At 45.2% G+C, this 16,728-nt stretch overlaps 1 protein-coding gene across 2 annotated transcripts in view; it reads right to left on the reverse strand.

The window, feature by feature from the left end:
- The window catches only part of POF1B (POF1B actin binding protein), a 55,608-nt gene extending 46,396 nt beyond the window's left edge, over nucleotides 1-9,212 (reverse strand). For both annotated transcript variants that reach the window (XM_060756279.2, XM_060756277.2), the window contains exon 1: nucleotides 8,793-9,212. In XM_060756279.2, the coding sequence (XP_060612262.2) occupies nucleotides 8,793-9,197 (405 nt within the window). In that variant the 5' untranslated portion in view covers nucleotides 9,198-9,212. The remainder of the gene's footprint in view (nucleotides 1-8,792) is intronic.
- Nucleotides 9,213-16,728: the final 7,516 nt, after the last annotated feature.

The raw sequence follows: 16,728 nt of genomic DNA on the forward strand, positions 1-16,728 counted from the left end.
TAATATAATGATGTATTTTAACTATGTTAAAATAGAAAACATTAATAAAAATTATTAATATTAATATTATTAACTGTACAGCACTCTCACTAGCTCCTTCACATCACAACTACTTGCTACATAATTTGTAAACACCTAGGAAAACTGAACATTTTTGTGGATTTTCCACAATATAGTAAAGGTAAAGTCTAGTCGTGTCCGACTCTGGGGAGTGGTGCTCATCTCCATTTTCAAGCCAAAGAGCCGGCGTTGTCCATAGACACCTACAGTGTCATGTCATCAGCATGACTTTATGGAGCACTGTTACCTTCCTACCAAAGCGGTGCCTATTAATCTACTCACATTTGCACGTTTTCGAACTGCTAGGTTGGCAGAAGTTGGGGCTAACAGTGGGAGCTCACCCCACTCCCCAGATTCGAACTGCAGACCTTTCAGTCAGCAATTTTAGCAGCTCAGTGCTTTAACCCGCTGTGCCACCAGGACCTCCTAAATAGATGCATATTTATGGTGTTTATACCCTGCAACTCTTGGGCACTCGAGCCATGGCAGAGTAAATCTGCAATCCTATACCAACCCCGATGGGATGAAGAGCAATTGCATTCAATGGGATGCACCCATGAACACATAGGAAAAAGACTGTGCTGTGCATTGTTGTGTCTTACCACAAAATACTACCTACAGCGTACGTCCCTTATAAATCGATGTATATTTATGTCGTTCATATCCTGCAATTCTTGGACACTCGCAGCATGGCAGAGTAAATCTGCAATCCTATACAGTTTCCGGTGGGATAAAGAGCAATTGCATTCAATGGGGTGAACCCATGAGCACATAGGAAAAAAAGATTGTGCTGTGCATTGTTGTGTCTTACCACAAAATAATACCTACTACAGCATACGTCCCACATTCTTAGATTGCAAACTTTTTTGGGAGAGGAAAATGTGATGGACAACAAGCAACAATAGATTGGACATTAGTGACCAGTTTGCTGTTGTTATTATTATTACACTGGAACGTCAGGAAAGTACAAGCTAGTGCTATCACAATGAAGTCCAGCTCTAGACCACGAATGTTCATGCCACGATCGTGTCAAAAAACAAAGTATGGATTGTCAATGTTGCCATCCAAGGTGACAGCAGGATTGAAGAGAAACAACTGGAAAAGATGACACAATATGAGGATTTAAGGATCGAACTGCAAAGACTCTGGCACAAGCCAGTCAAGATGGTCCCAGTGGTGATCGGCACACTGGGTGCAGTGCCTCAAGACCTTGGCCTGCACTTAAGAACAATCAGCGCTGACATATTTACCATTTGCCAGCTGCAAAAGGCCACCTTACTGGGATCTGCACGCATTATTCACCAATACATCACACAGTCCTAGACATTGACGTGTGATCCAATACAACAGCCAGCAGAGTGTCTGCTGTGCACTGATCCTGTTGTGTTTCCAATAATAATAATAATAATAATAATAATAATGGATTTTCCTGCTTCTTGGCAAGGGGTTGGACTGGATGACCCACAAGGTCTCTTCCAACTCTACAATTCTATGACTTCATGTGCACACTGATAACTAGTAAACACATGGGGTTCTCATAGGCCTTGTAATGAGGCTCTGCAACAGAGTGCATCTGGATGTCTCATAGAGAAGACGTCCAAGCAATGCCTCATTTAAAATATGCACACAGAGCAACTTAGTTTTATCATGCCTGCTTCATTCTGCTTCACATTTTGTACTGGAGTTCTAGGGAAACTGGTTTTGCCCCTTTGTAGCAGAATAAACTTGTCAGGTTTTTTTTAAAAAATGTGCAGGTTGCTGTTGTTTTGGTAGAAAAATACCAAAAGAATATCCAAATTCTATAGCAGTAAAAACAGAATTTTAAACAATCTTGAAGTATGCATGGGAAGGAACAAAAAGTTGAAACCAAATTAGCATCAGAACCAGTCTTGTCACCCATCAAGATGGTGGTAGGTGTTGACACGATTTCGCGTGTGGGAAAAACATGAATGAATTCCTGGTTTTGCATATATACATATATTTGTAAAGTGCGTGAGTAAATCTGTTCTGTCTGTCCAAGGTCGCTTCCAATTTAAACATTCAGAGAAAAGACTGCATTTGCCACTCTTTCGGCTCAAAATGGTCAATTTAATAAGGAATACTATTTGCATATATACTGCATATTAAATATAATAACCCAAATGATCAATGCCTGTATAACACAAACTGGTGGACAGGAAAAGAGATTTAAAGATGGGCTCAAAGCCAACCTTAAAAACTCTGGCATAGACACTGGGAACTGGGAAGCCCTGGCCCTTGAGCGCTCCAGTTGGAGGTCAGCTGTGACCAGAAGTGCTGTAGAATTTGAAGAGGCACGAATGGAGGGCGAAAGAGAGAAATGTGCCAAGAGGAAGGAGTGTCAAGCCAACTCCGACTAAGACCGCCTTCCACCTGGAAACCAATGCCCTCACTGTGGGAGAAGACGCAGGTCAAGAATAGAGCTCCACAGTCATCTACGGACCCATCAGCACACTGGTCTTGGAAGACTATCCTACTCGGCCAATGAGGGATCACCTAAGTAAGTAAGTAAGTAACACAACCTGGGGTTCAAGTGACACAAGAAGGTTATGCTTCAGCAGAACAAACTTCCTTGTCATCGATTTACAGATTAATTATAACAACAACAACAACTTAATTTTTGTACCCCATCTCCATCTCCCTGAAGGGACTCGGGGTGGCTTACATATGGCACAACATGCCAGGGCAATAATGCAATCCTCATTCAGCAAGTGAACCAAGAACCAGATGAGCCAACATTAGGCTGCATCCAAACTTCAGTCCTACAGGATAATTTTGGTTCCATCTGATGGCTTGCGACCCAAGGATTTTATCTTGGGAGCTCCCGTTAGTTTCCATTTGCTGGAAAGTACTTTGGCCAACTTTGTGCCATCACAGCATCTGTGCCTCTGGGCAGAATGAGACTGGGCATTCCACAAATATTTAAACCTAACTTGTCCTAGTTTCCAACGGACAACCTCTGAGGATGCCTGCAATAGATGTGGGTGGAACGTCAGGAGAGAATGCTTCTGGAACATGGCCACGCAGCCTGGAAAACTCACAGCAACCCAGAATGATACTCAGTGGGCATTTGGATGTGAGGTTACTAAGTACTGTAGACTATTATACTTCTGGGAAAGGACCTGGAAAAACCACCTTTGAATATTCTTTGCCTAGAAAAGCCTATGGTTACCATAGGTCAACCAGTGACTTGAAGGCAGATGATGCACATTCATTTAAGACCTGCGGCGCACTTGCTTCTATCCTCCCTGCTTGCGCTCTCTCTCCCATTCTGTTATCCTTGCCTCCCTCGTTCTTATTAAACACTACTTTGCTTTCATTGTATTCCAAGATTCCTAAACCGCTTGCGAAGGACACAAAACACACACACACCACCCTCCCTTTTCATGCAGGAACACCTTTTGACTTGAGGAACAACAACCGCTTCTACAACAAACAGTACACTCCCTAAAATATCCTGGCCTCGGTATCTCTCTTCAAAGACCAGGCAGCAGGGAATCAGAGATCCCTTTGGCCTCGATCGACATCGGAAATTCAGTGGAAGCACAAAACTCACAAACGCTGCCAGAAATCTGTTACCTTGAACTTCTGGGAAGATACGCAGAAGCAAAGATAGCCATGGTGACCGCAATTCCAAAGTTCGTGTCAGTGTAATAGAAAGGAGGAAACCATGAAAATGAACAAAATATGGCTACCAGTATGGAAAAACTCTAAAATTACGACAGCAAAACAACAGAGAGGAAACAATCTGGGACATCTAATCACCTCTCGACAAAAGATTGTCCCAGGCACTGCCAGGCCATCAAATGCTAATCAAGGTGGTCAGTTGAAACATTCACACCTAGCTCCAGCAGACAAGAGTCCTTTGCCCCACCCCAGTCATTCCACAGTTATATAAACCCATTTTCCAAACTCCAACAGACCTCACTACCTCTGAGGATGCTTGCCATAGATGCAGGCGAAACATCAGGAGAAAATGCCTCTAGAACATGGCCATATAGCCCGAGAAAACCTACAACAACCCAGTGTAATACCTGTATTATAGCACAGGACCAAAGACCGACAGGTTGCAGGTTCGAATGTGGGGAGAGCACGGATGAGCTCCTTCTGTCAGCTCCAACAAGGATAGTAAAACATAAGCGTCGCCTGGGCAATGTCCTTGCAAACAGCCAATTCTCTCACACCAGAAGCGACTTGCTCGGAAAAAAAGCAACTAAAAAACAAGGGAATGTTGGGGGGGGGGGTCACCAAAGACCATCAGAAAACAGTATGTTTTATGAAGTTTAGCCCAATTCTCTCATTTGGGGTGGGGGGTGGGGTTCAGAATGCTCTTTGATTGCAGGTGAAGTATAAATCCCAGCAACTACAACTCCCAAATGTCAAGGTCTATTTTCCACCAGTGTTTACATTTGGACACATTGAGTATTTGTGCCAAGTTTGGTCTAGATCCATCATTGTTTGACTCCACAGTGCTCTCCAGATGTAGGTGAACTACAACTCCCAAACTCAAGGTAAATGCCCACCAGACCCTTCCAATATTTTCTGTTGGTCATGCGAGTTCATGGTTCAATTCCTTCATTGGAGTTCAGAATGCTCTTTGATTGTAGATGATCTATAAATCCCAGTAACTACAACTCCCAAATGACAAAAAAACAATCCCTACCAGTATTCAAATTTGAGCGTAAATCCCAGTAACTACAACTCCCAAATGACAAAAAACAATCCCTACCAGTATTCAAATTTGAGCGTATTGGGTATTTGAACCAAACTTGGCACAGAGAACTCCCATGCGCAACAGAAAATATTGGAAGGGTTTGGTGTGCATTGACCTTGAGTTTTGGAGTTGTAGTCCATCTACATCCAGAGAGCATTGTGGACTCAAACAATGATGGATCTGGACCAAACTTGATATGAACACTCAATATACCCAAATGTGAATACTGTTGTAGTTTGGGGAAAATAGACCTTGACATTTGGGAGTTGTAGCTGCTGGGATTTATAGTTCACCTACAATCAGAGCGTTCTGAACTCCACCAACGATAGAATTGAACCAAACTTGGCACACAGAACTCCCATAACTGACAGAAAATACTGGAAGGGTTTGGTGGGCATTGACCTTGAGTTTTGGAGTTGTAGTTCATCTACATTTAGAGAGCAGTGTGGACTCAAACAATGATGGATCTGGGCCAAACTTGGCATGAATACTCAATATACCCAAATGTGAACACTGGTGGAGTTTGGGGAAAATGGACCTTGACATTTGGGAGCTGTAGTTGATGGTCTACAGTACTTCGTACTCCTTAGTAGTCTTGCATACAACTACTAATCAAATATCATTCTGCTTAGCCTTCAAGATCAGGTGGGATCTGGTGATTTTTGGGAAAATAGACCTTGACATTTGGGAGTTGTAGTTGCTGGGATTTATAGTTCACCTACAATCTAAGAGCATTCTGAATCTCACCAAGGATAGAATTGGGTCAAACTTCCCACACAGAACCCCCATGACCACCAGAAAATACTGTGTTTTCTGATGGTCTTTGGCGACTCCTCTGACACCCCCTCAAGACCCCCCCCCCCCAGGGGTCCCGACCCCAGGTTGAGAAATGCTGACATAAGGTAATTTACTTAACAGACTCCATGCCTGTTAAGTCAACCACAACCACCATTATTACAATGCGAAACTTCAGTGGCCAATTGTCTCTCGGAAGACTTACCTAACTAAGCAAAGTCTCAGGGAAGCTGAGGAGAGCAGTTTAATGCCACTTGAATGAAAGCTATGCAAGAGAATTAATGAATGCTTGTGAAGCTTAGTGGCGCAGATTCAGGAACTAGACCCAGTGGCGTCAATAGGATTGGTGTCACTCAAGCAAGGGAAGGGAGACAGTCTCAGTCACCCGAAATGGTCCATCCCAGCATCCCATAAAACTTGCCGTAGCAGTTGAAGTGGAACCATAATGCTATAGTTATGCGCTGGTTGTAAGAGTATTGCAGCTTCTCTTGTAAACATTAACTTGTTATCATCCAGCAGATAAAAGTGAATCCCCGCATTGTTTACCCCAGGCATGGGCCAACTGGGGCTCTCCAGGTGTTTTGGACTTCAACTCTCACCATTCCTAACAGCCTCAGGCCCCTTCCTTTTCCCCCTCAGCTTTCATCTATGCTGACGATCGTGCCATCAACCCCAAACATTGTAGAGCAACTACTCTCAATCACATTAAGAGCATACATGAAAGCAAGTCTTATTATTCTGAGCAGGTTTACATTGGGTTGCTTTGAGTTTTCCGGGCTGTATGGCCATGTTCCAGAAGCATTCTCTCCTGACGTTTTGCTCACATCTATAGCAGGGTGTGAGGCCTGTTGGAAACTTAGCAAGCGGGTTTATATATCTGTGAAATAATATCCAGGGTGGGAGAAAGAACTCTTGTCTGTTTGAGGCAAGTGTGAATGTTGCAAATGGCCAGCATTTAATGGCCTTATAGCTTCAAAGCTTGGCTTCTTCCCGCCTGGGGGGATCCTTTTTTGGGAGGTGTTAGCTAGCCCTGATTGTTTCTTGTCTGGATTTCCCCTGTCTAATTCCCCTAAAGAGCAACACTCAAACAACTGGGGAATACAGCCCAGAAAACTCACAGCAATCCAGTCTGTATTCCTGTTTTTATCAAGATCACAAAAAGCTGGATATACATTTCCAAATAACACTATGTTACAAAATTTGGAAATGTTTCTGTTGGTGTTGGCTGGCCCTGATAGTTTCAGGGGGATTCCTGACAAGAAACAATCACGGCCAGCTAACACCTTCCAACAAATGATTCCACCCGGGCAGGAAGCAGCCAGGCTTTGAAACTGCAAGGCTCTTTAGTGCTAATCATGCATCCTCAGAGGCTGTGAAGTCTGTTGGAAACTAGGGAAGTGGGGTTTATATATCTGTGGAATGATGTCCAGGGTGGGAGAAAGAACTCTTGCCTGTTTGAGGCAAGTGTGAATGTTGCAATTGGCCAGCATTTAATGGCCTTGCAGTTTCAAAGCTTGGCTGCTTCCTCCAGGGGGGGATCCTTTGTTGGTTGGTGTTAGCTGGCTTTGATTGTTTCAGGAGATGGGGGAATTCCAGACAAAAAACAATAAGGTCCAGCTAACACCTCCCAACAAAGGATTCCCCCCTCCGGGCAGGAAGCAGCCAGGCTTTGAAGCTGCAAGGCTATTTAGTGTTAACCATACATCCTCAGAGGTTGTGAGGTCTGTTGGAAACTAGGCAAGTGGGGTTTATATATCTGTGGGATGATGTCCAGGGTGGGAGAAATAACTCTTGCCTGTTTGAGGCAGGTTTGAATGTTGCAATTGGGCAGCATTTAATGGCCTTGCAGCTTCAAAGCTTGGCAGCTTCCTGCCCGGGGGGGGGGATCTTTTGTTGGTTGGTGTTAGCTGGCTGTGATTGTTTCAGGAGATGGGGAAATTCCAGACAAAAAACCATCAGAGCCAGCTAACACCTCCCAACAAAGGATTCCCCCCCGGGCAGGAAGCAGCCAGGTGTTGAAACTGCAAGGCTATTCAGTATTAATCATGCATCCTCAGAAGTCCATTGGAAACTAGGGAAGTGGGGTTTGTATATCTGTGGAATGATGTCCAGGGTGGGAGAAAGAACTCTTGCCTGTTTGAGGCAGGTTTGAATGTTGCAATTGGCCAGCATTTAATGGCCTTGCAGCTTCAAAGCTTGGCTGCTTCCTGCAGGGGGGGGGGTATCCTTTGTTGGTTGGTGTTAGCTGGCTTTGATTGTTTCAGAAGACAGGGGAATTCCAGACAAGAAACAATCGGGGTCAGCTAACAAAGGATTTCCCCTGGGCAGGAAGCAGCCAGGCCTTGCAGCTTCAAAGCTTGGCTGCTTCCTGCCTGGGGTGGGGGGGGGGGCTCCTTTGTTGGTTGGTGTTAGCTGGCCTTGATTGTTTCAGAAGACAGGGGAATTCCAGACAAAAAATAATCAGGTCCAGCTAACACCTCCCAACAAAGGATTTCCCCTGGGTAGGAAGCAGCCAGGCTTTGAAGCTGCAAGGCTATTCAGTGATAACCATGCATCCTCAGAGGTTGTGAGGTCTGTTGGAAACTAGGCAAGTGGGGTTTATATATCTGTGGAATGATGTCCAGGGTGGGAGAAAGAACTCTTGCCTGTTTGAGGCAGGTTTGAATGTTGTAATTGGCCAGCATTTAATTCCCTTGCAGCTTCAAAGCTTGGCTGCTTCTTGCCTGGGTGGAATCATTTGGGGTTTGTATATCTGTGGAATGATATCCAGGGTGGGAGAAAGAACTCTTGCCTGTTTGAGACAGGTTTGAATGTTGCAATTGGCCAGCATTGAATGGTCTTGCAGCTTCAAAGCTTGGCTGCTTCCTGCCAAGGGGGGGGGGGGTCCTTTGTTGGTTGGTGTTAGCTGGCTTTGATTGTTTCAGGAGATGGGGGAATTCCAGACAAAAAACAATCAGGGCCAGCTAACACCTCCCAACAAAGGATTCCACTTGTGCAGGAAGCAGCCAGGCTTTGAAGCTGCAAGGCTTAATCAAGCATTCTCAGAGGTTGTATGGTTTGTCCTCTCTAGGGTCCTGCAGAGCAGAGTGGGCAAACGTGATCCCTCCAGCAGGGGCTGTTTAGGAATGGTGGGAGTTGAAGTCCAAAACACCTGGAAGGTCCAGGTCAAGGAAGTCTCTGGTGTGAATGCCAATGTCGGCCTTACCTGTGCGGGGGTGGGGGGCTCGGTGCTCCAGATGACGTGCTGGTAGCCGGGGGTGGTCTCGTAGGGCGAGGGGGGCCCTCCCCCGTTGGGCGCCTCCAGGAGCTGGTGCGGGATGCGCCCCCCGCCGCCGGGGCTGCTGTAAGTCCGCACGCGCCGGTAGACCAGGCTCCCCCCGGACCCCTCCTGGCTCTGCTGGTGCTGCTGAGGGTGGTGCTGTTGGAGAGGGAGAGGGAGCGGGGGCAAAGGCTCCTGCGGGCAGACCCGGGGCAGGGGCGGAGGGCGGCAGCGGGGCGGCTGCGGGGGCTGGGGCGGAGGGGGAGGCCGCGGGGGGCACACCTGCACCTGGGGAGGGGGCAGCGGAGGGGGCAGAGGGGTGGGCTGCAGGTGCTGCTGGGCGCAGAACATGGCTGAGTCCTCAGAGGAAGGAAGGCAGGCAGGAAGGCAGGCAGGCGCACACTCCTGCTCTGGGCGCCAGGGAAGCCGGGGACAGGGCTAAGCCCGGGGGGCGGGGACCTAGGACACGCCCCACGCTCACCTGCGCCAAGGCCACGCCCCTCCCGCGCCCGGCAGGTGAGCAGGGAGGAGCCCCGTTCCCACCCTAGAGCCCTCCAGCGCCCATAGTGGAGGGGAGGATAGGATATTTGATATAAGATAGGATATAGGATATGAAACGATAGGATTGAAGTGACTGGACTGACCTTGAAGGAGCTGGGGGTGGTGACGGCCGACAGGGAGCTCTGGCGTGGGCTGGTCCATGAGGTCACGAAGAGTCGGAAACGACTGAAAGAATGAACATGATATAGGATATGAAACGATAGGATATGATATATGATATTATATATATGATATGACTGGATTGACCTTGAAGGTGCTGGGGGTGGTGACGGCCGACAGGGAGCTCTGGCGTGGGCTGGTCCATGAGGTCACGAAGAGTCGGAGACGACTGAACGAATGAACATGATATAGGGTATGAAATGATAGGATATGATATATGATATTATACATATGATATGACTGGATTGACCTTGAAGGTGCTGGGGGTGGTGGCGGCCGACAGGGAGCTCTGAGGCCACGAAGAGTCGGAAACGACTGAACGAATGAACAACAACAACAAAATATATGATATGATGTATGATATGAGATATATGATATATGATATGATATGTGATATGATATATATGATATTATATGATGACATCATATATCATATATCTCATATCATACATCATATCATATATTTTGTTGTTGTTCATTCGTTCAGTCGTGATATGATGATATGTTATTTGATATAAGATATGATATATGATATATATATATGATGTATGATATGATATATGATATACAATATGATATGTGATATGATATGATATTATATATGCTATTATATGATGATATTATATGTTATGTGATATGATGATATGCTATTTGATATAAGATATGATATGATATATTATATGAAACTATGATATGATATATGATATATATGATATATGATATATATATATATGATGTATGACATGATATATAGAGCCCCCGGTGGCGTAGTGGGTTAAACCCTGTGCCGGCAGGACTGAAGATCCACAGGTCGCAGGTTCGAATCCGGGGAGAGGCGGATGAGCTCCCTCTATCAGCTCCAGCTCCTCATATGGGGACATGAGAGAAGCCTCCCACAAGGATGATAAAAACATCAAATCATCCGGGCGTCCCTTGGGCAACGTCCTTGCAGACGGCCAATTCTCTCACACCAGAAGCAACTTGCAGTTTCTCAAGTCGCTCCTGACACAACCAAAAAAAAAAAGAAAGATATATGATAGACAATATGATATGTGATATGATATGATATATGTATTATATGATATATGTGATATGATATATATGATATAATATATTATATTATATATATGATATTTGATATGATATGTGATGTGATATTATATGATATATGATATATAATATCATATGATATTATGTATGATATTATATGATATATGATATGATATGTAGCCCTCAATGGCACAGCGGGTTAAACTGCTGAGCTGCTGAACTTGCTGACCAAAAGGTTGGTGGTTCAAATCCGGGTAGCAGCGTGAGCTCCCGCTGTCAGCCCCTGCTTCTGCCAACCTAGCAGTTTAAAAGCATGCAAATGTGAGTAGATCCATAGGTACTGTTCCGACAGGAAAGTAATGGTGTTCCATGCAGTCATGCTGGTCACATGACTTTGGAGGAGTCTATGGACAATGCCAACTCTTTGACTTAGAAATAGAGATGAGCACCACCCCCCAGAGTTGGACACGAGTAGACTTAATGTTAAGGGGAATCCTTTACCTTTATGATATGATATGGGTTGCTTTGAGTTTTCCGGGCTGTATCGCCAAGTTCCTGGCGTCCCCCCCCCCCCCCCCCCCATGGCAGGCATCCTCAGTGGTTGGAAACTAGGCAAGTGGGGTTTGTATATCTGTGGAATAATGTCCAGGCTGGGAGAAATTACTCTTATCTGCCTGAAGCAAGTGCTTCCTGCCTTGGGGGGGGGGGGGGGGGAGGGGGGAGAGATCCTTTGTTGGGAGGTGTTAGCTAGCCCTGCTTGTTTCCTATCTGGAAAGGTTAAAGAGCATTTGATTAGCTTCAAATAGCTTTGAAGCTACAAAGCCTGGCTGCTTCCTGCCTGGGGGGATCTTTTGTTGGGAGGTGATAGCTGGTCCTGATTGTTTCCTTTCTGGAAAGGTTAAAGAGCATTTGATTAGCATTGAACAGCTTTGCAGCTACAAAGCCTGGCTGCTTCCTGCCTGGGGGGAATCCTTTGTTGGGAGGTGTTAGCTGGCCCTGCTTGTTTCCTATCTGGAAAGGTTAAAGAGCATTTGATTAGCACTGAATAGCTTTGCAGCTACAAAGCCTGGGAAAGTGATGGCTGGAAGTAGTTTAGCTCATGTGATGAGCTCAGTACCTCTCCGTGCTCGAAAAGAGGCTGAAGTGTCCTTCAAATGGGAAATTTCTCCATGTGATCAAGTGGCAGCTCTTCACAGAAATCATGGCATGAGCAAACTGTACTCTAAAAAGGAACTTTTCCCAGTTTTCTCCCTCAGTATGGGACCGGCAGTATGGAAACCTCGGGTGCATCTACACCTTGATTTCCCCTCCAGCGCTTTGCTTAATGGATTTTGTCCAGCATCCTGTGGTGAACCGCCTCGGAAAAGGAGACGTGCTTATTATTTTGCGGCTGTAAGGAATACAGGGATATAATAACAGTGCAGCCCTCACACACCAGTATTGCTGTAAATTATGGGACGGATATGGTTATTATTTTGCCAAGAGAAAAAGCCTGCCAGGGGCAAGGCTGGAATTATTCTCCCCACAGCGCACACATTTTGCAACCAAGCTTAAAAGTGGTCTCAAAGCAAAAAAACTAAACTGAAAACACAGTTATATCAATCGGTTCTATGCATCCATGGGAAAAGATACTAGAATGTGTATAATTGTATTCCTGTGTTGTTGGGCTTGGCCTCATGTAAGCTGCCCCGAGTCCCCTTGGGGAGATGGTGGCGGCGTATAAATAAAGATTATTATTATTATTATTATTATTATTATTATTATTATTATTATTTGAAACACCACAAGATGAGTCCACAGCAGACACTCTGCTGGCTGTTGTATTGGATCACACGTTGAACACTTCCCAAGTGTCTAGGACTGTGTGATGTATCGGCAAATAATGCATGCAGATCCCAGTAAGGTGACCTTCTGCTGCTGGCAGATGGTAATTTTGTCAGCGCCGATTGTGTTTAAGTGCAGGCCAAGGTCTTTAGGCACTGCACCCAGTGTGCCGATCACCACTGGGACCCCCTTGACTGGCTTGTGCCAGAGTCTTTGCAGTTCAATCTTTAAATCCTCATATCGTGTCAGCTTTTCCAGTTGTTTCTCTGCAATCCTGCTGTTACCTGGGATTGCGACATCGATAATCCATACTTTGTTTTTTAACACGATTGTGAGGTCAGGAGTATTGTGCTCCAGAACTATGTCTGTTTGAATTCGGAAGTTCCAGAGGAGTTTGGCGTGTTCATTCTCTGTAACTTTTTCCGGCTTGTGATCCCACCAGTTCTTTGTCGCAGGCAGACGGTATTTGTGGCACAAGTTCCAATGAATCATCTGAGCAACAGTGTTGTGCCTTTGCTTGTAGTCTGTCTGCATGATCTTCTTGCAGCACCTGAGGATGTGATCTATTGTTTCATCTGCTTCCTTGCAGAGTCTACATTTGGGATCTGTCATTGACTTTTCAATTCTGGCTTGGATGGCCTTGGTTCGAATGGCTTGTTCTTGGGCTGCTGGAATCAGGCCCTCCTTTGTCTCCTTTTTCAGAGTTCCATTTGTGAGCCACAGCCATGTTTTTTCTTTGTCAATTTGGCTCTCCATTTTCCCCAGGAACTGTCCACAGAGAGCCTTCTCTCGCCAGTTTTCTCTTCTGTTCTGCATTGTGTTTTTACGGTATTCCCTCTTTGTCTTTTGCACTTTAAGCAGTTTACTACTATCGACTTCCCTCAATGTTGGTTCTTGACTGCCTTTCACATCATCTGCCAGCGCATGTGTCTCTTCTACTGTATTGTTGAAGGCTTTCATGGCTGGAATCACTAGGTTCTTGTGGGGTTTTTTGGGCTATAGGGCCATGTTCTAGGGGCATTTCTCCTTCTTCTACTGTTTGTTTCCCTTGCAGAAGCCCTCTCTCTGTCTCCTGATTTTCTGGGCAGGTAAAGTCTGTCAACATCACTACGCGGGTGTAATGAGTAGTGGATTGTCATCAGTTTTCTTGTTTTTCTGTCCAGATCATCCATTATTATTATTATTATTATTATTATTATTATTACGCCTGGCTGCTTCCTGCCTGGGGGAATCCTTTGTTTGGAGTGTTAGCTGGCCCTGATTGTTTCTTGTCTGGAATTCCCCTGTCTTCTGAAACTATGTTGCCATTGACCACCTTGATTAGTATCGAATTTGCTTAAGCGGCTGAGCAGGAAAAGGAAAGTGCCTGAGGCTGTTAGGAATTGTGCAAGTTGAAGTTCAAAACACCTGGAGGGCCCAAGTTTGACTGATCTAGATGTACTTTTGGCCGCCAAGAGTCGGGAACAGACTTGCTCTCTGACTCAATCATTCTTCATTTCAGCAGTCCATGGCAATGTCTTTCTTCATCATTTTCCAACTGAGTTGACTTTGCCATGGAGAACACTGTCCCATTTCCAGGGATGAGAGAACTTTCAACTATCACTTTGGTCAGCTTTTGGACCTGGAATGAAAAGCAGCACCATCTTGTTCCTTCTCTCACGCAGTAACATGATTTGTGTTGTTCCTGGACAACACATTTTGCTCTCCAAAGCACTCCCTGACCCATCCTTCCATCACATGGGAGCAAAGCTGTTGCTCAGCCTTGTTGCCTCCTTCAGTCCCCGATCGCTGGCTCCTTCTCTTCCCCAAACCGCACCCAAGATGCCACCCGAAGCACATTGTTTTCCCTTGCTGTGTGGCAAGGCCAGCCCTGAAACTACAGATACCAAACCCAAGAGCGTTCTCTCAGCCTCCCATTTAAATGTAGTTTCATTTTATTCTCGCCAATGAGAAACGGGATGTTTGAGTTTTTTTTGTCTCCCGAAAAGGATAGTTCACAGCCAGGCAACACCCTTCAGCTGGCAACGTGCCTCTGGCAGCTTTTAAGAGCCAGCAAGCCTTTCGTTAAGTAGATTTCTCACACCAGAGAATGGTTTTACGGTCCTGGCTCCAAAGCTCTGACATAGACCCAAATCCCTAAAATCCAGGAGTATCTTTCCTAGTACTAAGATGCAATGCCAGACCAGATTTCTGCCTAGTTTCCATGCTGAAAAGGCACCAACCCAAGAGAGAAGCTGCTGAAAAGTATACTAAGTGGGCATGCAAACTACTTATTATGCCCAACTGTAATAATGGCCTGCAGAAGCCAAAGGGGGAAATGGTAGATGGGATAAAAACAAGTACACTACTCATCAGTAATAAATAATAATAATTGTTCTGGACATCCCGAGTCAATGATAAATTTGCCTAATTGGTACTTACTCGTAGCCAGGCATTGCCTAACTTCCAAGTTACCAATTTAAATTTGGGAGGCAGCTTGAAGTCACAGGATGTGTTTCATCCTTCATGAGAGAAGAGCTGAACTTCCTCAGCAATTGGGAAGTCAGACTTGGCCGTGATGGTCCACGCTCTGGTTACATCTCAAATAGATTACTGCAACACGCTCTACCTGGGGCTGCCTTTGAAGACTGTTCGGAAGCTTCAACGGGCAGCAGCCAGGCTGCTCAGCAGAGCAGCGTACAGAGAGAGGACATCTCCCTTGTTGTGTCAGCTCCACTGGCTGCCAGTCTGCTACCGAGCCCAATTCAAAGTGCTGGCTTTAGCTTATAAAGCCCTAAACCAGTGGTTCTCAACCTTCCTAATGCTGCGACCCCTTAATACAGTTCCTCATGTTGTGGTGACCCCCAACCATAAAATTATTTTCATTTTTACTTCATAAATGTAATTTTGCTACTGTCATGAATCGTAATGTAAATATCTGATATGCAGGATGTATTTTCATTCACTGGACCAAATTTGGCACAAATACCCAATATGCCCAAATTTGGATACTAGTGGGGTTGGGGGAGGGACTGGTTTTATCATTTGAGAGTTGTACTTGCTGGGATTTATAGTTCATCTACAATCAAAGAGCAGTCTGATCTCCACCAATGATGGAACTGAACCAATCTTGGCACACAGGACTCCCATGACCAACATAAAATATTAGCAGGATTCGGTGGGCATGGATCTTGAGTTTGGGAGTTGTAGTTCGCCTACATCTGTGGACTCAAACAATGATGGATCAGGACCAAATTTGGCACAAATACTCAATATGCCCAAATGTGATCACTAGTGGAGTTTGGGGGAAATAGACCTTGGCATTTGGGAGTTGTAGTTGCTGGGATGTATAGTTCACCTACAATCAAAGAGCATTCTGAACCCCACCAATAGAATTGGACCCAACTTTCCACATGTAACCCAGGTGACCAAGAGAAAATACTGTTTTTTCTAATGGTCTTTGGCAACCTCTTGGACACCCTCTTGCGACCCCCCCCCCCCAGGCGTCCCGACCCCCAGGTTGAGAAACACTGCCCTAAACGGTTCCATCCCAGTTTACGTATCTCCGAACGTATCTCCCTTTATGAACCAGCTATGAGGTTAAACCCTGTTCAGTCCCACCTCCTTCGCAGACATGGTTGTGGGGGACGAGAGACAGGGCCTTTTCGGTGGTGGCCCCTCGGCTTTGGAACTCCCTCCCTAGTGAATTAGATCAGCCCCCTCCCTCCTGACCTTCAGGAAAAGGCTAAAGATGTGGATGTAGGACCAAGCGTTTGATCAGTAACCTACCAGTGTGATAAGAGAACATGGATTAGTGAAATGACAACCTGGAATGGCCTCAGATTATGATATTGGGTTATGTGATTTTAAATAAGTGGTTTTAGGTTTGATGTGTTTTTAATGATTGTTTTAATGCATATGTTTATTTTACAATGCATGTCCATATGGTGTCTATATATATGTAAGCCGTCTTGAGTCCCCTACAGAGTGAGAAGGGTGGGGTATCAATATGGTAAATGAATAAATAAATAAATTCTTTAAGAGCAATTCTCGGTTCTCTGAAAGAAATCCAGCATGATAAGCAATGATGGAAAATAGCTTTCCAAATTTGCAATCTTTCTACAGAGCCATTTGCTTGCCATTTTTAATATCCTGCACACCGTTCCCTCCAGGAAGGCAACATATATAGATAGTTCTCTGCTGCATCTCATTTACTCTCCTAAGAGGTTGATAAAGGTACCGACCTCAAGGAAATGTTGGGTGCAGCTACACAATAGAAATTATGCAAAGTAGTGGCTTGTATTTCAGA

This window comes from Anolis sagrei, chromosome 10 (genome assembly GCF_037176765.1).
Source record: "Anolis sagrei isolate rAnoSag1 chromosome 10, rAnoSag1.mat, whole genome shotgun sequence".
In the NCBI taxonomy this organism is placed as follows: domain Eukaryota; kingdom Metazoa; phylum Chordata; class Lepidosauria; order Squamata; family Dactyloidae; genus Anolis; species Anolis sagrei.